Source organism: Notamacropus eugenii, chromosome 1 (genome assembly GCF_028372415.1).
Source record: "Notamacropus eugenii isolate mMacEug1 chromosome 1, mMacEug1.pri_v2, whole genome shotgun sequence".
Taxonomy (NCBI): Eukaryota; Metazoa; Chordata; class Mammalia; order Diprotodontia; family Macropodidae; genus Notamacropus; species Notamacropus eugenii.
The window spans coordinates 756,670,997-756,694,393 of NC_092872.1; the positions used below are offsets into that span (position 1 = coordinate 756,670,997).

The 23,397-nt window shown below is 47.0% G+C and overlaps 1 protein-coding gene across 1 annotated transcript; it reads right to left on the bottom strand.

Moving 5' to 3' along the window:
* Positions 1 to 2,870: 2,870 nt before the first annotated feature.
* On the bottom strand, positions 2,871 to 22,711 carry LOC140527458 (uncharacterized). The gene is made up of 22 exons (XM_072644443.1): positions 22,274 to 22,711; positions 20,146 to 20,204; positions 19,806 to 19,898; positions 18,465 to 18,592; positions 16,814 to 16,960; positions 16,226 to 16,309; positions 15,908 to 16,075; positions 15,705 to 15,801; positions 13,867 to 14,090; positions 11,866 to 12,019; positions 11,352 to 11,560; positions 10,607 to 10,718; positions 10,308 to 10,513; positions 8,310 to 8,427; positions 7,275 to 7,444; positions 7,116 to 7,189; positions 6,780 to 6,907; positions 5,710 to 5,899; positions 5,337 to 5,469; positions 3,859 to 3,955; positions 3,048 to 3,119; positions 2,871 to 2,957 (listed from the first exon to the last, which is right to left on the bottom strand). Exons 1-22 carry the CDS (start codon positions 22,345 to 22,347, stop codon positions 2,950 to 2,952), a joined length of 2,745 nt encoding a protein of 914 aa, XP_072500544.1. The 5' UTR covers positions 22,348 to 22,711; the 3' UTR covers positions 2,871 to 2,949.
* Positions 22,712 to 23,397: the final 686 nt, after the last annotated feature.

Consider the following 23,397-nt stretch of genomic DNA (forward strand, 5'->3'; position numbering starts at 1 on the left):
ACAGTCCGTTTGGGGGATTTCTAGCCTGTTGCTGGGCAGGAGAACAAGGTGTGAGGTGGGGTCCTAGTTTCCTGACCCATAATAAACACTTTGCTTAAGTATCAGAAAGACAGAAGGAAAACAACACTGAGCCTTTTCACATGTTATTTACCAGAAAGGGTTATTAGTAAATCCATCTATGTACTCATTTATATAAAAACAGCCTGAGAAATGGGCAACATTCACGAAGACACCTAAATTATGTGTACGTCCTTTCTCCAAAAAGGGAAGCTTAATTTTCCTTGCTGAATTGCAGAGGGAAGAATGTACTCTTTTACTAATCCATAGATTAATTTTTGTTCATGTGTGTGATGCTTTTTAGTAAGAGTACTGAAAACTAAGTGTTGAGGGGAAGAAGAGTTACAAATAGGAAAACTCAATTATGTGAAGAATTTAGAGTGTAGTTCTGATTGGCATCTAAGGGATATCAACGATTGCCTTCTGCTGGTGCTACTTTGAAAGTATCAGAGTGGTCTAATAGGTAAATAGGTAAATCAATGCTTTTACTTTAAACATATGAATCCTGTCTAGAAATAGGAACCACTTCTGCCCGATAGAATGTCACTTTTGGTGATAAATGTGAACATAAAACATATCGTCTTGATTGCTAAACAGTTCCTCTTATTTAACTATTATATGCTTCTGGAATGACAAATTCTAATCTGTAAATGCAACGTCCTAGAGAGAATATGGTTAAACCTAGCAAAGAAGTATAATTTTAATAGTTAATTATCATTATAAAAGTAAGATTTCAGTTTGTTAGTGTGCGGATGAACGCCGTGAAAGTTGCTTTATGTCATTTGCTCGAGGACGTATTTTTGTTTTGGCTTGTAAGCTTTGAAAATGGACTTGAAGGTTAAATACATATTGGCCTCTTATCTGAATAAGTGTGCAGATTTAACTGGCTTATTTTATATTAGCATGTGTCCAACTGACAAAGATAGAATTGGAAAAATAATCTTGGTTCCCTTGGAAATGTTTGGTTAAAATAAAAATGTTTCGTGTATGTTCAAAGATGTAATTGCAATTTTAACACCTTCAGGGTAAAACATGGGCCTCATGAAAAAAAGCACACATTTTCATAGATAACGTATAGTAAATTGTAAAGTCTCTGCCCTCCATACGAATAAGTGAAATTTGTTTTGAATGTTAAACTAATTTCTCTAGGAAACTTGTTTTTAGAATCTTCTTGAGAAGAGAGACTGGAGTTATTTAAATCACTCACTAAAGGATTCTGTCTTACTGAGGTTTACTTCTGAAAGTTGGGGCCCTGAACTGGGAAACTGGAAAGACATTTAATTGGGAAATAACATGAAACAAATACAGTGAGAATTTTGCAAATATAATGAAAAAAGGATGCCGTAAATAAATGCTAAAAGTGTGAAGCCAAAGTTAAAGAAAACGTATTGAAGTGGTACACTAAGCTGATGATCACGCTTCGTTCTGACTTCGAACCCTTGCTCGGAAAATCAGTATTTTTTCTTCCAAGTGTGTGCATGTTGCCCTGTTAGACCATAAATAAAAATGACTGAAGGCTTTAAGTATTTTATGCACACTAACGCTTTAAGTTTCTTATAAAATATATACAAAGATAAGATGTAACAATTGGAGAAGCACATGGTAGCATGTAAATCTTAAATGGTGCTTTAGAATTCTTGCCACTTAAACATTTTATATCTTCAGATGTCTGTAAAGCAGGATACAGTTTCTATTTTATTATCCCAACATAAAAATAAGCACTTTGCTTTCCAGGAGTGTGTTGACATTTTCCTCATTGCCAGCTCCACGAGAGGGAGATGGTCAGGACACATCAGGATCCCTATTATACACACTGAGGAGAGCCTTGTGGTCAGATCTGGGGCAGCTTTGCAGGATAATGGCAGGGCAGGAGATCTGAGGCCAGACTCTCCAAACTGGGAACAAGAGGAGGGAGGCCTGGGGTGACATGGCTAGGGACATTGTAAAGAAGGTCAAGCAGAGGGGTTTGTTTTCTGTGAGTGGCCAGGTCAGCACATTGTTCCCTGGTGCTATCTGTACTTGGGTATGGAAGACAAGTTCCAATGAGGACATATGCACAGGTAGAACCCGGGAGACAGGAAGGGTGTCCTGGGGAGGCAAGAGCCAGGAAGTAGTAGAGGAATCCCAAGATGCAGAATTAGGCGTTACAGGGAATAAAGGTACCAGGAGTCCTAGCATTTCTGTGGAGTTTATAAATCCTACTTGATTAAGCCCAGGAGACGGGTGCTACTGTCATCCTCATTTTACAGCTGAGGAAACTGAGGCAGGTGTTAAATGGATTGGCCAGGGGTCACACGTCTGGCCTAGATTTGAACTTGCCTTCCTGACTCCTGGTTCACCACTCAAGCCGCTGCATCCTCTAGCTACCTCTAGGCTTGAGTCTTAGCTCACACACCCTCTAACTGTATGATCCTGGAAGAATCCCTTCTCTTTTCTAAAATGAGGGGGGGTTGAATGAAATTCCTCCCCCTTCATCTCTGACCTTATATCTTGGTATTTTTCTCATTGGCCAGGAGCCATCCAAATGCTTGCTGAATCAAGATGACTCAGGGACTGGAAGCTTCCCAACGTATAAAAGAAAAGTGGCTGCCATTTTGGAAGTAGAGTGAATGGGTCGGGCCCTGGGTTTGAACCAAGGACAGATCTGGTCTCACTTTGCTTTTTGTTCCTCAGGTTCTGTCTAACGAGGAGGCTGGCCTATGTGGTTTCTGGGGAGCTAAGGGGACTGAAGGGCTCCCAGTTTCTCCTAGAAGCCTAATTAGGTGGTTGAAGGCAGACTTCTAATGTTGTTCTGTTTCAAGGACCAGACTCAGTTGTAATCAGAACTTTTATTTCATACTTCTGTCTGGACCCACACTCCGAGTTCAATCAGAATTGAGCCATCAGCCACCTTCAGTGTCCTGTAACAGATGGACATCATCAGAGCAATAGCGTCTGCCCAGGACAAGGACACTTGCTTTCTCTAAGGAGGGCAGGCTGTAAGCACTTACTGTTAGCTGTGGTCAGAGAGATGGCTCCTGATGAGACCAGTCCCTGTGAGTGGTATGGTCTGGTGCTACGGCCTGGGCAGGAAGGGGGTAGAGGATTAGCACCCTCCTAGCAGATGCTGCCAACTGGCCCAGGCAGCCCAGAATGTGCTTGGTAACTAAACTGGAACACAGGGTGCACAGCACCTGAATGGGACAGGCCACTGAGTGAAAGCCAAACCCATCCCCCCAAAGTCTCACCCCCACTGAGTTGTGGAACTAAGACAAACCTGGAATTAATTATGAGGAAAGCACTTGGGAATACATTAGATAAAAGGCGAATTCTTCTACTACTAACCCAGTGCTTCCCTATAGGCAAGTCTATTCCAGGGCCCTCAATTGCCTCATCTGGGAAGTGGGCACAATTCTTGCACTTTTGTGTCTCAGGAGAAAGCATGGCATAGTGAAGAGATTATGTCAAAACCAGGAAGACTTGTCTTGCCTCTCACAGCCTGGCTGTGTGATCCTGGACAAGTCACTCTCAGTGTGCGGGGTGACAGTTTGGTTGGTAAGGGGTTTTCCTCACCTGGAGTTCTCTGTACCAAAGAAATCATGAAACCATTCCCTGTCTCCATCCCACTGTGGCCTTCACAGGACTCCCATGAGAAAAGGGTTTGGAAACTTTGATCAACTCCTTCGTATACTATGCTAGCATCCAGCCCACTGTGACAGATGGTTCAGACACAAACCATTTCCCAGGACACCACAATTAGTTAAGAGATCCCTGGGTTCAATCCGACAGGCTGACCCCATCCTGAGGTCAGAGACCACTCACCAACTCGTTGCTTCCCTGGGATGCAGCTTCTCGCACAGAGAGAGTCTAAGTCAGGCTGTTGAGTCCTACAGAGCACCACACTGCAGTGGAAATACACCTGGCAACATCAAATGGGTGGGGTGGGGGGGATCATCAGTCTGATTGCTAATGCTGCCTCCAAGGCCAGGTGTGGAGTAGAGTCTCTAGTACTGAGTCTACAGCCTTCTCCTCAGAACTCTGACCCCAGGGTACTGGAGTGGTTTGCCATTTCCTTCTCCAGCTCATTTTGGTGGTGAGGAAACTGAGACAAATAAGGTTAAGTGACTTGCCCAGGGTCACACAGCTAATAAGTGTCTGAGGCCACATTTGAACTCAGGAAGAGGAGTCTTCCTGATTCCAAGTCCAGAGCTCTATCCACTGGGCCTAACTGCCCTTACCACACAGTAGGTACTTCAATAAATACTCCCTTGATTTTGTCTTGCTCCCTCTCTACCAAAGGGCTTCTGCCTCTGTCTTAATATATTCAGTTATGTAAAAGTTAACATGAGATTCACTTAAAGGACATTTTCCAAATGGAGAGAGGCAGGTAATGAGGACTTAACGATGTTTGCCTTACAGCCCTATTGAGAATTCTAACCTCTAAGGCAGCCCATGGCGCTTGTTAGCATGCATCTGTATATTTTATAAGGTATAGAAGACCAGAGAGGTGATGGGATCTTTTTAGATGCACTGCTAAGCCCCACAGGCTCCCTCTCCTCACCACCCACTGGTCACAAGTCCGGTTTCTTTGTCTTTTTGTTTCTAAATTCTCTAGACTGTACTCTTGTCCCAAGGGCACAGATGAGGGCTAAGACATACTCTATCAGCAGAAGCTGAACCCTTGGGTGGGGGAGGCCATGGATCCAGTGGTTGGTTTGGATCCGATTCTGTCCACCTCGTGTCGGAAGGTAGCTTGGCAAGCCAGAACATGTTAAGAGGATGGCGAGAGGAAAGAAAACCAGGCCAGATGAGGATGGAAGGATCTGGGAAGGTCTATGCTAGAGATGAAAAGATTGGGATTAGCCAGGGAAAGAAGGGACGGTGTTTGAAGGCCTGTCACAGGGGAAGTGAATCAGATGTACTCTGGCCTCCTGCAGTGGGCATGAGGAAGACCCTCACAGAGGTTCCAGGGAGATCTCCTTACACACAGATTTCTGCTCAGTATAAAAGGTAGAACCTTTCTGTAATTGAGTACCCAGTAACCTAACAGGCTGCGTGCCACAGGAAGTGGTGGAGGCATTCACAGCAGTCAGTCTCCCACCCAGCAGACTAGACTAAGGTCAGTTGAGGTTTCTTTCTACTTTCAAATAGAAAGTAAGCTTCTCAAGAGCAGGGGTTTTTGCTTTTGGCCTCCTATCTCCAGAATCTAGCACAATGACTGTCGTATAGTAGGCACTTAATATTGCTTCTCAAATTAACTGTGGATTTTTGTATCAATTTCAGAAGTGGAACAGACTCACATCCTCCAGCAGCGCCCTCTGATCCTTCATGAAGGCAAACATTTTTACTTCGTATCTCTTCAGGTGATGGGGAAAGAGTCCCACATCCACAGGATGGAAGATGGTCTCATGGAAATCCTCATCACTGGGACAGCTTGGGGAAAAAAAAAGTGACCCTTAAGGGTAAGGACTGTGTTTTTTGCCTTTCTCTGTAACCTTGGTGCTTAGCAAGATGCCCTGCACAGCACACAATAGGCACTTTATAAGTACATGCCTATTGACTTGACCAGAGTGCACACAAGGATATAATCCATGCTTGTTCAGTCCCTTAGCTGAACCCCTCTAGTCCCTTTTGCCACTCTAGGGCCTGGGCCCATGGGCAGGGCTCAGTTACCTGTCGATAATGATATCCCAGCGGGGCTGGCTCTCTCCATCCTGGGAAGTGGTAGCCCAGCAATCTTCAAGGAATAGTTCTACCTGCAGATTTTCCCAATGCAGAAGCTCCACCTCAAAGAGCAGGGAGTCTCTCAGGTACTTGTGGACTGGGTACTCATCCTCCTTGTAGAACTCTGAATAGGTTCCATCTAGAGAAGGCATGACTCGCCATTAGGCTTCTCTAAGCTTTTTCTGCTAGGATAAGCTCTTCTATGAGCACAGAGCCCTCGGGGTGTGCATCATCGGCATGGGTCGGGATCACTTTACTGATGATCCTGCTTGGGTCAGTCTACAAGCATCTAAAAAGGACCTACTATGGGTCAGACTGTGGGGATGCAAACACAGACCACGAGCCCAATGTCTGCTCACAAGGAGCAGACGTTATAATGGAGGAGACAAGCAGTCTGTGCAGAATAAGTAATTAAGCAGCAAAGAGGTACAGTGGGTAAAACTTTGGACCCAGAGTCAGGAAGACCCGAGTTTGAATCCTGCACCAGACTCTGCCCATGGACCTCAGGCAAATCATTTCACTTCTCAGCCTCAGTTTTCTCCTCTGTAAAAAGGAGATAACACCTGCCTCCCAGGGTTGTTTTATATAAAGTTATTTGCAATCCTCCAAATGTTCTATAAATGCTAGTTATTATTAAACACAAACGTGTACAAGTAATTTGTGTGGGATGACGTTATCTTCTGTGTGTGTGTGTGTGTGTGTGTGTGTGTGTGTGTAGGGGGCAGGGAGTAAAATAATGGTGCTTCAGCTGAACCTGGAAGGGAGGGGCTTCACCAAGTTGAGGGAGTGTGCACCAGGAATGCTTCGAGCTGGCAGGGAACATGGGCACAGAAGCATCGGCACTAGGCTCAGAGGGTCTGGGTTCAAATCCCAACTCTGTTCCTTACTACCGGTGTGACCATCGGCAAGTCTCAACTTCTCCTCCATAAAACAGAGAGAATGTTCTAAGGGCCCTCCTGGTTCTGATCTTCTGAGTTCTCTATACCTCCCTCCCCCACGTCTGCATCCCATGCTCCTACCTTTGGACAGCTTCATGATCAAGGCAAGACGACCATGTCCTGGCTTAGAACCAGGCACTTGGCTCTTCTCTGGTCGATATCGAACCGTGGTGGTTTCATTGATAGGATAGCGACAGGTACATTGGAGTCTAAGGAAGAGAGAGGGATCCAGGGAAAGAAGAGCACCTCCCCAGGACAACTCTTTTCCCTTCTGCGTGTGTCTCTGTCTTCTATCTCACTCTTCCCTCACTCAATAACAACTCCAAAACCCAATCTAAATCCACCACCTTTTTTTTGGGTGGGTGGGAGCATGTGGAGAGCAGGCAGAAGGAGGCTGCTTGAACAGCTCCAGCTCACCTGTAGATGGGGTCATCCAAGCCTGGGCTAAAGAACAGGACGTCGTTCTCATAGGTCAGGGTGTGCTCTTCAAACTAGGGGCATAAAGGAGAGCATGGAGCCCACAGGGGACATGGTCACAGGGCTTGGGAGCTCCCAGCCTTAGACAAGGCCTCTTACCTTTCTGCTTGTCCCGCAGGTGTTGACCCCGAAGACAAACGTGGCGCTTGTCTTGTTGACCAACACTGGCCCACAACGCTTGTCCCGAAGCACAAATCTGGAGGGATCCAGGCTTGGCACACCAGCCAGGATCAGGGCCGTGACCACCATGGAGCCATTGGCTTGGCAAGCTAGCCCAAGAGCCAGGTCTGGTGTTAGATGTCTATTCACTGAGCACCCATTACCCACCTGGCCCCTCATCAGCTGCTAACTTTAGACTGTTCCCTCCTGAAAGAATACATCCCTTAAATGTGTAGAAACAGCTATGTCTTCTCCAGGCTAAATGTACCCTGCCCCTTTACATGGCCCTCATCTGTAGTGGTCCTTTGCCCTCCTGGTTGCTTGAGCTTATTGGCATCCTTCCCAACCTCTGGCATACAGAATGGATGCCAAGCCTCCGGAGAGTCTGAGCTAGGGCAGAGGGATGGAAGAGCAACTCCAACGGTTTTGAGCCAAGACTGTTGTTGACCCTGGAGTCTCATACTGTTAGGAACCCAAACCTTTCTATTTCAAACCTCGATGAAGAGTCTTTGAGAGCTCTGAGGTTTATGAGGGAGGGAGAAAGGAGGGAAGGAAGAAGAGGAACAGATCCCCTATAGCCAGATGCTAACCCTTTTCTACGGTGGGTCCTAGAGAAACTTAGGGAGAAAGCAGCAGTCAGATTGTGGAGGGCCAGGGTGGGGTAGAGAGAAAAGCCAGCTGGGTCTGAAGCCCAGTTTAGACAGCCGTTAGCCAAGTGACCCTGGGGAAGTTTCTAAATCTCTCTCAGCCTCAGTTTTCTCTTCGGTAAGATGGGTACTATAGTCCTTTTCTCAGTATACTCCTGGTGAAGGAGGAAGTTAAAAGCTAGAAACATGGGAGTCCCTTACTATGTAGGGGTGGGGAACCACAGAAGATCAGATTCCCTGTCAGAGGTTGGCCCAGCTAGCAAGATGTTCTCTATCAAGAGCCCTGAATTTAGCATTTGAACAGAAACAAAACTTAAGACAAAGTTACCTATTAGGTCTTTGGGGGAGAAGGGACAAGTGATGGAGTATTCCCTCATGTTGGCAAGGGTGCGATTATTCTTCATCTTCAGCTGGAGGCAGGCTCTAATCCCTGAGGGACTGATATCCTGGGAAAGAATAGATGGGTATAGGGGAAAGCCCATGACATCATTGTAATTTCATGGAGGTTAGAGCATGTGCAAACATGAGGCATGTTTGCACATTCCCCCCTCATATCTACATACTCCTAGGCCAGGTGCTTAGGGCCGGTCCCTTTTCAGCTCCAAGATAACACACAGGTAGCAAGAGGCAGCTCCCATCTCTTGGTCCAGAGTTCTTTCTATGAAACCACCCTGGGATCAGGGGAGCTGGTATTTGAGTTGGACTTAGGAGGTGGGACATTCTCAGGCAGGAGCCAACATACACCGATAGCCAAGTGAAAGCAAAGTGGTTAGGGGCAGACAAGCCTCCAGTTTGCCTAGAGAGCACTCTGGGATGATGTCAGAAGTCTGTGAAGGTTTCTGGATGCCTGTTGAGCATACAGCCTTGGCTTGGAAATTCTGTGATCGATGGAGCTACATGCATGAGCTACATTCACGGTGCTGACCCTCAGGGTCTTCTCTCCCACTTGAGCATTAGAGGTTGTGGCCACTGAATAAGCCGAGTTTCTGACCTCATTCCCTTCCATTGCTAACTGCTCAGAAGCAGTTCACTGCCTGGGGACTGACAAGGGAATGAGTCAAAGTTCTTTTTAACAAGTCAGATAATGCCCTTCATGCAAATTGCCTTCTTTTTACCCAGCATTAGTCAAGTCAACGAGCATTGACGGAGCACTTACCCTGTACGAGGCCTGACAAGTTCTGAGGTTACAAAGGCAGAAGTGGTCACTGCCCTGCCCCTTCCACCAGGGCAGACCCTAGGCCAACACCTAGGTAAGGCACCGGCAGGGGAAATTAGAAGCCCTTTCAGATGGAGGGCACCAGTAGCTGGAGAGAATAGGACAGACCTTCTGCGGAGGGGGGGGTTCTTGTGGGAATCCAGGGAAGCCAAGAGGCTTTTCAGTATTGTTATACTGTTGAACCAACCCCAACATGGCTAGGAGAAAGATTTCTGGACTCCACTGTGGAGAAATTCAGGCCCTGGGAAGTCTGACTTGCCCAGGGAGTAATGGACAAAGCTGTCAACTGACTAATCCCAAGCCCTTTCTATGCTGCTGTGCTGCATGGAGAACACTGAAGGAGCCCCTCAAACAAAGCCTTCACATCCTGTCAACAGTCCCAGGGATGCTCCAGCTGCCACATTCTGGCTTCTCTGATGAAGTGCATCCTCCACATGTTTCCCATCACAGGCAGTTTCTCCCCAAGGAGGGAGAGAGCAGATTGTTGTCTTGCCCTGGAGAGGAGGAATCAGAGATGCTCCAAGGGACAGGAGGCTGGCTCAGCTGTTTTGTGGAAAAGCCTTCCGGGCAGGAGCCAAAGAGCCCTAAGCAGCCTGCAGAACTGAGCTGATCTCACTCCAGCTGATTGGTTGAATTGGAGGTGGGGCAGAGGTGTCAGTGGATGTCTTTGCTGGACAGATTGGGTGAGTTGCCTTTATCTCCTCCCCAGCCACCCCACTAGGCCCTGTTTGGAAAAGATTTCATGGCTCCTTTTTATTTGGCAGGTCCAGTCCCCCCTGCAGAGGCAGATTCCAGAAGGGCTGTAGAGAACAGAACTCTTAGGTACTGGCTCAGACTCTGTCACTGATGTTCACTACCTGTGTTACCCTGGGCAACTGACAACCCTGCTGGGCCTCACTTTCCTCATCTGTAAAATGAGGGGTTTGTAGGAGTCAGCCTTTGATGTCCCTTCGGACCTTAGATCTAGGTTGCTAAATGGAACCCTGGATTTGGACTAGAAGACTTTTGTTTGAAACCTGGATGTGCTCCTTGCTCCCTATGTGACCTGCCCTGGGCCTCAGTTTCCTTCTCTGTATCATGGGGAGGGTTGAAGGAATCCCAAACTCCTACCTCATAGACCACATGAGCTGAAAAGTAGGGGACACGAATGACAAGATGTGTGCCATTGTCGTGAAAGTCATAGTTGTATTTCTGGGCGGCTTCTGGGGTCAGTCGTGTGTTCAAGAGAAAGGGAACCCAGCTCTGGTCTACATTGCCACGGGTGAGTTCAAGGTAGAGATTTTCGGCATCACAGTGCCCTTCCACTTTGGGCAACACTGCAAGGAGACCCAGGGGTTGCTTCTCCGTAAATCTATCCCCCTCCCCCATGACACGGCAGCCCTCTTGGGCTCTCTGGAGACCTCACCCACCTACATCATGGACAATGGAGACCATCATCACTGGAGTAGTAAAGACGTCATCACCTGCTCTGAGGAGGAGGCTGGCGTTCAAGGTATAGATCCGAAAGTCTTCGCCTGGATACTAGAGACAAGAACCCATGGTTCAGACATTCGTTAATCAATGTGCCTTGAATTACAAACTAGGAGAACCAGGGAGAGGGATACCAAAGAAACACAGAACCAAAAAGGGCAGGTCCTGTGTCAAGAGGTGGCTGACAAGACAATTCATGTCCTCCCTGGCCCATTCCTGAGGTCAAGAGAGAACAGAGGAGGTCCCAGTGGAAAGCTAAGGAAGCAGAGGGATGAGTCACACAGGAGATGGGGGAGGGGTGTGATCTGTGTATTAGGGAGTACTAATGGGGGGGATTTGATCCACCTCAGTGTTTAATACAACAAAAAGCCAAACAGTGCCTGCTTTCAAGGAGATGACATTCTACTAGGAGGGACAGACCACGTAGACAGATAGAAGCCTAATTCAAGACAACTTCACCAGGCAGAAATACAACCAGATGGGGACAAAAATGAGGAGAGGCTTTGTGTAGGAGGCAGCATGTGAGGTGTGATTTGAAGAAAGATAGAGGATTGAGGAGAGAGAAATCAGAAGGAATGTGTGTTCATGCATTCACTTCAACTCCATTTATTGAGTGACTGTGTAATGAGCCTGTTTCAGAAGTGCTGTTCCTGTGATTTTCAGGGATGGTTTAAATCTAGATACCTCAATATCTACACCTGGCATGTGGAAACCAATTTCAATGATGAAATCCCTGCTTCCGTTTGCATGCAGAGCCTCGTAGATTTGGAGGTGACTCTTATTAGCTACTGGGACAAGGACGGTCTGATTATTCATGGTCAGGCTGATGAGCTCCACGTCAGGAAGAAATGTGCCCACGGATATGTTGAAGATGCGGAGGTTGGGGTTGGTATCTAGGAAATTAACTTCAGACGTTAGAATGCCTACAATCTACCAAGTCCTATGCTGACCATTGGGGACATGGAGATATGCCTCAGGTCCTTCCCTCAGGGAGGTCACAGTCCAATGGGGAAGAAAGCAATACCTTCAACATAGAATTTGATGCAAGGATTGGAGAGATGTAGGGAGGGTGGGAAAGAGAACATTAAGCCTGGTATGAAATGTAGAGGAGATGTACCAGTGTTCCAAGCTTTGGGATGACCAAAGAGAGAGGATGGGTCTGGGGGAGACAAGGACTGTTACCCACTGAAGGCCTTACTGTTGGTCAGGATGGGTTCCTGGAGCTGCAGTGGGGTTCTTACAGTCTTCACAACGGTATGCTTGGTCACACCCCATTTGTCATCTTCCCACCGGTGCTCCAGAAACAGGGCAATGTGGTAGGAGGTGCCATAGTGTCCTGATTGCACATGTGTCTAAGAAAGGGAAGAGAAAGAAGGCAAGGCATTCCTTCTGTGGCAAACAAGATAGTATAGCAATTTTGGGGCAGTGACCATCTCCTTTATGTTAAGGATGGGGAAACTGAGGCACAGAGTGAGTTAGTAGCAGACCTGAGACAAGAAGCCAGGCCTCCCAAGTCAGCCTAGGGCCTTGTTCATTGCATTCCAACTCTCAGATTATCACAGTCAAGACTTGAATTAATGAACAAGCACTGAAGTGCCTGCTCTGTAGTACAGGTAGTGTGCTGGACACTACAGAAAGACAAAAGTGAGACATACCCTGCCCTCAAAGCCACAGAAAGCATCTTCCAAGGTATCTGTAGGTACTCTGAATCCTTCCATTTTTCCTCTGTGGATGTAGTCCAAGCCTGGATCTATTCTAGCTCAGAAGGGCCTGATTATAGAGACCCTATACCTCATCCCCAGACCAGAAGCTTCTACCAGGCCTCACATGGACCACCTTAGAGATTCAGGCAGTAAGGACCAATGCCGTGGGACACTGGGGGCTCAGCAAGGTGCTTTAGAGATCATTCAAGTGAGGCCCCTTCATTTTACACATGAGGAGCCAATGCCCAGAGCGCTTGATTTGGCCAAGAATCTTAGCCAATGATCTATTACCTAACAGAGTCAGGGTTTGAACCCAGGTCCTTTGACTCTGAAGCCAGTTTTGCTCTCCTGTAGCTCGTCTCCACTAAAATCTCCCACCTGGCTACACAACTGGGTGTGTTTTGAAAGACCACAAATCAATCAAGAACAAGTTTCAGGTGGTGGGGGTGGGGGGGGTGGGGTGGGGGGGTGTAGCTTTCCTCCTGATCTGGGAAGGCTTTAGGGAGAGGTCTGACAGTGGCCTGGACTTCTTTCCTGAGCCTCAGAATTGCTCAGTGTAGAGAGACACGCCAACCAGGTGATGAAAGTGAGGCTGCAGCAACTCAGAAGGATGTCCCCTATGACCAGGATCAATGAGATTGATAACATGGATCCTTGAAGGATTGACTTGCAGTCTAAGATCCTTCCCCTCAGCCCTCTCGTCATGTCCAGCTTCCTAGTTTTCTGATATTTTGCCTGACAGTTCCAGGAGCCTCAGTTTCCCCACTTGTAAAAGGAGGGTGTTGGATTCAATGGCCTTCCAGTTCTAGCTCCCTGATACCAAGTCCCATTTCATCCCTTCCTCTCTGTTCCATCTTATACACTTGATGGATTTTGAGCTGGAAATGACCCTTAGCAATCAGAAATCAAGAGATGGAAGAGACTTTGGGATCATCTGGTCCCATACTTCCTTATGTTACAGAGGAAGAAAGAAGTCCAACGAGAGTGATTATAGCTTGCCCATATTCTTTCTACTTGCCATGATGCCTACCCAATAACTCTCTCACCGGAGCTTCATCTGCCACCAGTAATTTGTCTCCTGGCTTTATAAGTCAGGAAACTGAGGCCAAGAGAAGGAAAAGGGACTTGCCAAAGGTTACACAGGTAGTGGCAGAGGTGGTACTTGAACCTAGAGCCTTGGGCTACAAATCATTAATACTTCTGCCACAAGTGGTGAAAGGTCATCCTTACTTTACTAAGACTACAAGAAGATCTAACATGCTTTTAGGGACATTGAAGCACCTCATACCTTCCTGTACTCCATGTGGGATAACATGCTAAGAAAGTCTTTATTCTCGCTACTGATTTGCTAGACTCTCTTGAAGAAGGTTCCCAGGCTAGAAGTATTCTGAGCTCTCACCGCTCCCCGCTCCCCAGGGAAGTTCTAGCTCTGGGACTCATGCCAACCTTGGTGGTGGTGGGGGTTTGTGTCCCTTGGTTGTGACTGGACAACTCACCTTGTAATACCCGCCTTCTGCACCAATCGGTACCGTAATGTTAATGGTGTCCCCATCACTCCTCAGACTGTATCTTCTAGAGATAAGATCTGCAGCAGTCAATTTGTGTAGCCCCACACCCATCTCCACAGACAGGTCCTTAACGTTACTGGCCCCCATGAGGAGAGGGCCGATGTTCTTTGGCATGGTCCAAATGATCATGTCTTCTGTATATACCATATCATCTTAGATGAGAAAACACAAGCAGACGTTGGCTATGGCCTCCTTATCAGAGGCAAGAGTATTCAAATCGCCTTTGGCAAACAAGAATTTGGCACCTGCTGTTTACTCAGGACTTTGAGGGAATGTGAGAGTTTTACAGCATGGACCCTGACCTCAAGAAATATGTTACAGTCTTGTTGGGGAGATGAGGTCATTAGGCAGATCATTCAGAAAACAAGTAAATCTTGGCCTAGGGGTTGGGGTGGAAACTAAGTACAATGGGTGATGGATGGTGGAGGTCAGCATATCCTCTTTATTTTCTGGTCTCAAAAAGTTGCCTAGAGTATTAAAAGGTTAAGGCCCTTACCTATGCTTATGTGACCAGGATGTTTCAGAGGAGGACTTGGACCCAGGTCTTCTGAGTTCTAAAGTCAGCCATGTTACCCCACACCGCAAGTGTGCAACAATAAATAATGGATATTTATATAATGCCTCAAAGTCTATAGAGTGTTTTATATAAATTCTCAAAATAAAGTTCTAGAATTATTATTCCCATTTCCAGGATGAAGAAATTGAGACCCAGAGAGAAGTAAATTGTCCAAGGTCATTCCCAAGATCATAGCTCTCATAGTAAAAGCCTGGGAAGTCATGGAGTCGAGATCCTTCCATTCTATAGATGAGGACACCAAGGTGTAGAGTGGCCAAGTGACCTGCCCCAGTATCACAGAGTTAGCAGATACTTGAAGTGGCCTTCAAATCTAAGCCTCCCTGACTCTAATGCCAATGTCCTGTCCACTACACTGGGCTTTCTCCTAAAGTTTGAGGATCAGATCTTCCTCCTTCCTGATCCATCACCTCACTTCCCACTATGCTACCCTCAGACACTTTGGGTTCAAGGTTCACTTCAGCCTTTTACAGAGGAGCCATGAGTCTTATGTGTCTTAAGCAAAAGGAGTTTGAGGAGATGACCACAGTCTAGCTTTGAAGCCTGTGGTCAATGAGCCTGACAATGAAAGAACTGGAGGAATAGGAGTGAGCTATGCAGAGACAACAAAGAACATGACTACACTTGGGATGGGGATGGGGCAGAGGAAGAAAATAGCAGGAGCTCAGATATGGATGCTAAGCTGAGTTTGGCAATCAGAGATGATGGGAAGGAGACTGGCCTGGTCTCCTAAGTCCCTTCCAACTCAGATTCTAGACTGCACAGTGACTAGTGAAACCTTCATGATATCTTGAAAAGGATAATGGGCAGGGAGTTAGGAAAGCCTCAAGTCAGAAGCCTTGCTCAGTTGCTTAGTGACCATGGGATCCTGAACAAGATATTCTGGTTACATTATCTGTCATAGGATGTTGCCTTCTCCTATCTCATGGGGTTGTTGGGAGCTTAGCACCTTGGACAGCCCCAATAAAGAAATGGGAGTCATCTGGTCCCATAAAGAGGGGAGAATGGGCCATGTACAGGTCTAGAAGGCCAAGTAGAGGCATTTGGCTTTTATGCTAAAAGGGTGCAGACCCAGCTTGGGCTCCTGAGCATCTCTAGGAATCTCCAGCAAGCCTTGGTCTTATATTGTAAATGCCCAAATTTGACCAGGAGAAGGAGGAGGCAAAGAACAGGGTTGTTGCTCATCTCTTACCTGTAGGACAAGCAACAGCAGTGTCCACCATGAAGATCATCCAGTGCTGCTTGTAGAATGTGCTAGATCTTATGGCTGAGAAAGTAACTCCTTGAATCTACCAAGAAAAGAACCCAGTGAAATCCCGAGAAACTGTTTCTAATGGTGACTGATTTCTAGGCCTGTGGCAACCACCATCTTGGTTGTAAGGAGTTTGGGCCAACCTCCACTTGTTGAGCCTCTTGGGCATTGAATCCTGCTCGAAGGAGGATCCTTGTGTCTGTCATGTTGATTCCATAGCCAGCGCTATGGGCATCGCTCACCAGCATAACCCTTCTTCCAGTCAAGGTGTGAAAAACAATCTGCCATATGGAAGTCATGCCAGATGTTGCCTGGGCCAACAAAGGATGGTGTTGGTAAAGACCTAGAACCTTCTTTTGTTCCAGTTTCCCCATTGCCAGACTCAGATTTAACAAGAAGGAAGCTGACATCTCATTCAAGTCAGAGACTAGAACTGAACATAGGATGGTTGATAGGCTTACCTCCGGGAATGCTGCTGCCCAGTCTTCAGGCTCATCTTGGAGCATGTCAGCTGGAATGAAGGGGACTTCTCTCTTAACAGAAACCTTTGGGAGGAAGTGTGAGAAATAATTTTCTTTACCTAACTAAAAAAAAAAAGTCAACAGAACTCTGAATTTGAGGTCAGAACGGTCTGGATTCAAATTGTGCCTTGGGTACTTCTTAGATGTGTGCCCATGGGTAAGCCACTTAAGTTTTGAACCTTAGTTCCTCTTTGGTAAAAGGGGTACAGTTAGCACCTCTCACAGGGTCCCAAGGATCAAGTGAATGTATGAATTGCTTTGCAGACCTTGAAGTGAATGTATGAATTGCTTTGCAGACCTTGAAGTGCAGCCTCAAGGGCAGATGCTATTGTCCAGGAAGGTGGGCTTCTGCCACTCATGTTCCCCTTCCTTCTGGTGATTTATTGAAACTCCGCAGCAGCCCTGCATTCTGGAAGATCTTTCCAGGGAGGAAGGTTACCAAAGTGGTCCCAGGGATGGCCTCCATCCATCTTCCTCCTTCAGGCCATAGGGCCCCCAGGGTAGGAACAGATTTGCACACACTCTTACCTCCATGTAGTTGGCTTCACACACAATTTCTCTGGGATACCAGGATGAGTGAGAGCAGCTCACACTTCTCTGATAAACAGTAACCTCTGTGCGCTGGGGATCAGAAGCGACGTGGACCTCCACGGTTACTGTAAAACTGACATCGTTCTAGAAGGAGGGAAAAGACAGGATTAGATTGGAGGGGCTCATCTGCCAGCCAAGTACTTGGAGTTTGTTCAGGACCCAGGGCAATAACATCTAGAGGGAGCCCAGCCAGACTAGACATCACACATCCTGTCACCAGGACTGTTCTTCTGTTGCTGTGAATCAGTTTTGCATCTGAGACCACATGCCATCTTAGAGTGCAATGGGCTGGTTGCCCCTCACTGGGGGTCTTTAAGCAAGGTCCACGTGGCTACTTCTCACATGTGATAGAGTGTGGATTTCACCTCAGGTATGAAAGGCTTCTAAGGTCCCTCATAGAATCCCAGAATCAGAGTTGGAAGGGACTCAGCAGCCATCTAATCCAACTCAAAAGGGATCTTCTTTATTACATATCTGAGGAGTGGTCACCCATGTGGACATCCATGTCAGGAGGTGAGACAGTGACCACCTCTGTGACCCACCATCTTTGGAGGCAGCTTAGTATTTCTAGATGCCTATGAGATTTACCTTTCATTGTTTCTAGTTCTGACCTCTGAGGTCATATTAAAAACAAGTCTAATACTTCATCGCAGCCCTCCAAATTAGGGATCTTTTTGGCTCCTCACTCTCATCCACTGTTCATTCTCCCTCCCAGCTCAATGCCACCTGCAAATCTGAGGAGAATATCAGGGGCACTTTTGTCTAAATCATTGACTAAAAAAATGCCAGAAGAACACAGCACCACAGATAGACTCCTGGGGACCTCCACTGGAAACCTCCTAGCCCTCTGACTCTGACTGGAGATACTTGGCCAAAACCAAGGTAGATGACCATGCTTAGCCATGCTTAAGCCTCAAGCTCAGTCATCTTGTCCAAGAAGGAAATAAACTTAGGCAGCCATGAGCTGCTTTTGGTCATCCTCGAGTTCCTTTCTAGATGGTGTCAATTATCCCTTTAATGGTCGGTTCTGGGACATTCCTAGGAATGTAAGTCAAGGTCACTGGGCTTTCAGACTCAGTTCTCTCACTCTTTAGCCTTGAGATTTTGTGATTCTAGCTCAGAACTTGACTTTTGTAAAATGCTGTATGTGAGCACACTGACCGTCAACTATAGGTAAAGGCTGAGGGGATAAAGAGACAATCTGCAGATCCCTTCTCTGTGCCTCAGTTCCCTCATCTGTAAAATGAAGGGAAGGTTGGTACTCTCAGGGAGTTTACATTTGACAGGGGAGGGGCAGAGGAAGGGCCGAGGAAGGGCCTGTGCATAAACTCTCACCCCAGCTCCCATTAAATGTGCTCTCAGAGGCTGCATCTCATTTACCAAATGCCTGATTTATCTCATGTGGGGAAAGCAGCTTCTAAACCTCACAGCCTTAAAGATGTCAAATTATCATCGCCATTCCCATACCCACCCCCTCCCTCAGTGTCCAGCACTTAGCCAATGCTGAAGCATTGGCAGAGAGTGTGCCTCATGAAAAGCATGTGCTGTGCCCGAATGAGATCAAACCAGATGTGGACGGTAGACTCACTTTGATGACAGAGTAACAGCTCAGGAGAGATGCTCGGAAATCCACGTTGCCCCAGGCATCAGAAGCAATGGTGTAGCCACACTGATTGGCCAAAGCCTCGTCTATCTTCCTTGTTGTGCCAAACTGATCTGGGAACAAAGTCCTGCCTTCAGCATCAGTCTTTAATGCTTGCCAGCTGGCCTGGCAGTCAAACAACCTCCGTTTTGGCTCTGGTCTGACCACCATCTAGCAGGGTTACCTTGAACAAGTCCCTTTCCTAGGGTTGGAGTCTGAGGACCTAAATTGGAATCCCCATAGTAGGTGCTTAATAAATGTTTAGCGATTAACTTAATCTCTCTCACTGAGCCTCAGTTCTCTTATCTGTAAAATGGATGGGGGGGTTGAACTGGATAAAGTTTCCTCTCACTCCAAGTCTATAATATTCTGTGACCTCTATTATAGGGTCACTTTGAGCCCCAACTCCCTCAACCATGATCTTCCCTAGCCATCATGGATGGCTAGTTTTGTATACAGTAGAAAGAGCACTGGTTTTGGAGTCTGGGACCTAGATTCAAATCTACTTAGATGAGCTTGGGAAAGTCCCCTGACCTCTTGGGGCCTCAGTTTCTTCAAGTGTAAAATGAAGATCTTGGAGTAGATGACTTCTAAGGTTGTCTCTAGGTCTAAAAATCTATGACTCTATGGGAACCACATTTTTGTGGTGAGTTTTAATGGGCCTGTTATGCAAGAAACCCCATCTTAGATTTCTGGCAATGGGGTACTTTACTAGCCCTCCATGTTCTCTGTGAGCACAGGCAGCATCTGTATCCCCAGAGTACATCATCACCGACCACCACTGGCAAATGAGTCTGTTTAGTCTCTCTAGGCCATTGATAGGCATGGGGCAGTCATAAGCATTTGAGAAGGGTAGTAGGGAGCAAGAAAGACCTCTGAGGTACTGCCACAACTTGTTTTATAGAGCATGTGTGGGATGCTCTGATATTAGAGTCTCAGTGGATGCCATAATATCTTAACACCATGAAAACAAAGGAGGGCATAGCATCCCCTTGGCGCTAGCCCTAGTCCCAGCTCAGGCATCGCTTCCTACCCAAGACCCTTCTGGCTCCCCCTGCCCTATCTCATCACCATTTCCAAGTACTTAGTGGTCTCTCAATATTCCTTTGCCAATATTTGAGTATTATACCCTCCCTCCCATGGAAGGGAAGCTCCCTGAGGGCAGGTGCTCTGTGGTCTTTTGGCCTTGTATTTCCAGTGCCTGCCATGCAGGAAATGCTAAGGTATTGAGTTGGACCAGAAAGGGAAGTGGTCAAGGGCTAGATCAGAAGAACTTGCTCTGCTCACCAACAGCGTAGAAGTCCAGATACTTGTTCTTGAAGAAGGTCCCATTGAAGGTCAATCGTGAGAGGCTCCCAAGGCATTCCAAGGTCACCAAGTCTAGCAGTTGACAAACAAAGAGAAGGGTCTACACAGCAAGCCACCATGCCTCTCACCCTCTAGGATACTTCCAAGTATACTTGAGAGCTATGAGAGGTGGGGTGGATCCAGTGGGAAGAATACTGGACTCAGGACCCAAGTGGACATGGGCCAGGCCCTTGCTTTCCCTGGGCCTTGGTTTCTACATCTGCAAGGTGAGGAGGTTGAGCTAGGTGGTCTCCAAAGTCCCTTCCAGCTCTAGACCTACCTGGAGCTGCCTTCTCTTTCATCTGTATCAGAGGAGCCAATGCACCCAGGAGGGCAAATCTATAGAAGAGGGGGAAAAAAATGCAACCACTTATTGAGAGGGAGAGGCAGAGAGAGGTCTCTAGGGCCCTTATCCTCCAGGAGAGCAAGCAGGAAAGAACACTGCATTTTTGAGTCAGAGGACCTGGGTTTGAATCCTGCCTTTGTCACACATTAACTGTGTCAAATTTCAGCAAATTCCTTCTCTCTGTGCCTCAATTCTCCCATCTGTAAAACAAAGGGTTGTACTAGATGACTTCTTGGCTTCTGGGAGAAGGATGAGATACAGAGTAGAGAAGAGGTCCACTAGCTGAGTCTGAGAAGGAGGAGGCCCACTGGGAATGGCTGGCTCATTCCATGCCTCCTACACCAATCCCTTTCTGTAGCCCCAGATTTTTTAAAGAGGGGGAGGATCACCTACCCAGCAAAATTGAGTATATTACTTCAGGGGGAAAAATGGTCATTCAATGAAATAGATTACTTTCAAGTATTCTTGATGAAGAGACCAGAGCTGAATAGAAAATTTGACTTTCAAACACAAGAATCAAGAGAAGCATGAAAAGGTAAATAGGAAAGAAAAATCATAAGGGACTTACTAAAGTTGAACTGTTTACATTCCTACATGGAAAGATAATATTTGTAACTCTTGAAACTTTTCTCAGCATTTGGGTGGTTGGAGGGATTATATACATATAGATGTATATGTGTATATGCATGTGTGTGTGTGTGTGTGTGTGTGTGTGTGTATGTATGCATAGACAGAGGGCACAGGGTGAGTTGAATAGGAAGAGATGATATCTAAAAAAAATAATAAAATTAAGGGGTGAGAGAGGAATATGTTGGGAGGAGAAAGGAAGAAATAGAATGGGGCAAATTATCTCACATAAAAGGGAAGAAAAAGCTCTTTAAACAGAGGGGAAAAGGGGAGGTGAAATGGAAGAAGTGAACCTCACTCTCATCACATATGACTTGAGGAGGAAATAACATGCTCACTCAATTTGGAATGAAAATCTATCTTGCACGACAGGAAAGTAGGGAAGAAGGGGAGAAGTGGGGGGGGGATGATAGAAGGAAGGGCAAATGGGAGGAGGGGTAATTAGAAGTAATCACTTCTGGGGAAGGACAAGGTCAAAAGAGAACAGAATAAATGGGGGGCAGGATGGGATGGAGGGAAATATAGTCTTACACAACATGACTATTATGGAAGTCATTTGCAAAACTACACATATATAGCCTGTATTGAATTGCTTGCCTTCTAGTGGGGATGGGTGGGGAGGGAGGAAGGGAGAGAAGTTGAAACTCAAAGTTTTAGGAATGAAGATTGAGAATTGCTTTGGCATGCAACCTGGAAATAAGAAATACAGGCAATAGGGTATAGAAATCTATCTTGCCCTGCAAGAAAATAGAGGAGATAGGGATAAGGGAAGGGAGGGGTGTGATAGAAGGGAGGGCAGATTGGGGAAAAGGGTAATCAGAATACACTTTGTTTTGGGGTGAGGGGGAGGGGAGAGATGGGGAGAAATTTGAACCTCAAAGTGTTGTGGAAGTGAGTGTTGAAAACCAAAAATAGATAAATAAATTTAAAAAAAATAAAGATAGGGAGGAGGGAGAGTCATGAAAGCAGCTTAAAATTGAAGAGACAGAATCCATCGAATGTGAAAAGAATTTACAGAAAAGAACAGAAAGACTGTCAGAGTGGACACAGTCAGGCAGGGCAGCATGGGTCCTACCAAGCTCAAGAGACATTTTCCATGACATGATGGCGACTGGCTATTTCCTAGGAGATATCTTTTCTGACCTTTGGAAATGCTCAGGCTTGTGGATGTCTCACAAGCTTACCAAAGGTTTGGAAGAGAACATTTGAGAGGAAAGAAAAGGCTTTGGTGGCACCAAAGGTGGTGCCAGGACCTTGTGCTCAGCCCCAGGATGGGCTGTAGATGCTGGAGGGGGCTGGGTCACCTTGAAGGTCCCTCTGGCTCTGGAGGTTCAGGAGTCCTTCTGACTCTCCAAAGACCAGGAGCTACCCCTGCCCTTTAGGAGGTCCATTTCTGGATGCTCTGGCCCTTCTTTGGCTCCACCAGACTCCTCACCTCACCAGCAGGTGCGCATTCATGGAGCTCCCAGAAGAAGCAGCAGCCCCGGGTCTTCGGTCCTTTTTCTTCATAGAGAGAAAGGAGCCCTTGTCCTTCTCACCAAAGCATCTGGGAAGGGTCAGTTTTGCAATCTCCAGGGAACGCTGCCCCAGCTGCCTTTTATCTCTTTTATAGGAGCTGGGGAGTACCCACAGGTGTTCCTTGGCCAGACAACTCCTCCTTCTACCCTCCCGGCTGCCTCCCCTCCTGCCCCAGACAACCCAGAAACACCATTGGCAGCAGAGTTGGTGAGGAGAGTGATGGAGGGAGGAGGGCAGCTTCTGGGCAAGGCGGCGTTGAAGGATGGTTGGCAGTGGGTCACTCCCTCCAGTTCCTTCTCCTACCTCTCCCAGGGTCAGTATGTTCTCTCCCAGTTAGCAGTGAGTCCCAGACCAGCTGGGCTGATAAGAATCATGGGCAAAGGCCAAGCCCACTGAGGGCCCCAATCATGGTTCAGAGGTCAGCTGGCTATTGTGCTCAGTCCCACCAGCTGTGTCATGGTCAGGGAGTTGGGCAGTGTGAGGAAAAAGCCAAGAGAATGGGTTGGTTGCCATTTTTAACCCTCTGTCTAAGAGAGGGTCAAACACACAAGCCAAGTTAGAGGTTCACAGGACATTAGTCGTAAGTGACCTCATGGAGTTAGGGGGCAACGTGGCCAGAGAGAAGAGCTTAGAGTTCCAGTTCTAGATTCAAGCTCTCGATGTAGGAGGAGCCTCAGAGGTAGCTGGCCCAGCCTCCTCATTTACAGATGAAGGCACTGAGGCCTGGAGAGGTTAACTAGACCAAGGTAGCATAGAAAAATGGGTGCATTTGAATTCAGGTCCTCAAACTGTAGAGCCTGAGCTCTTTCCACTACACCTAATCCTGCCATCCAAGGGATGCTGACAAGTGCACTGAGCCTCTCTTTCCCAGGTCCGTGGAGTATAGGCAGGGTTAGTGGCTAATGGTGGAGGTCCTGCAGGCCAGGCAGATGTTTGAGGGAAAGTGGGATGTCTGGCGTTCCCTTCCTCAGCTGCAAAGCCAGGATGCAGTGCTGACAGGAGCTTCAGGAGGACACCCTCCCAGCCAGGTGTGCCTTGGCC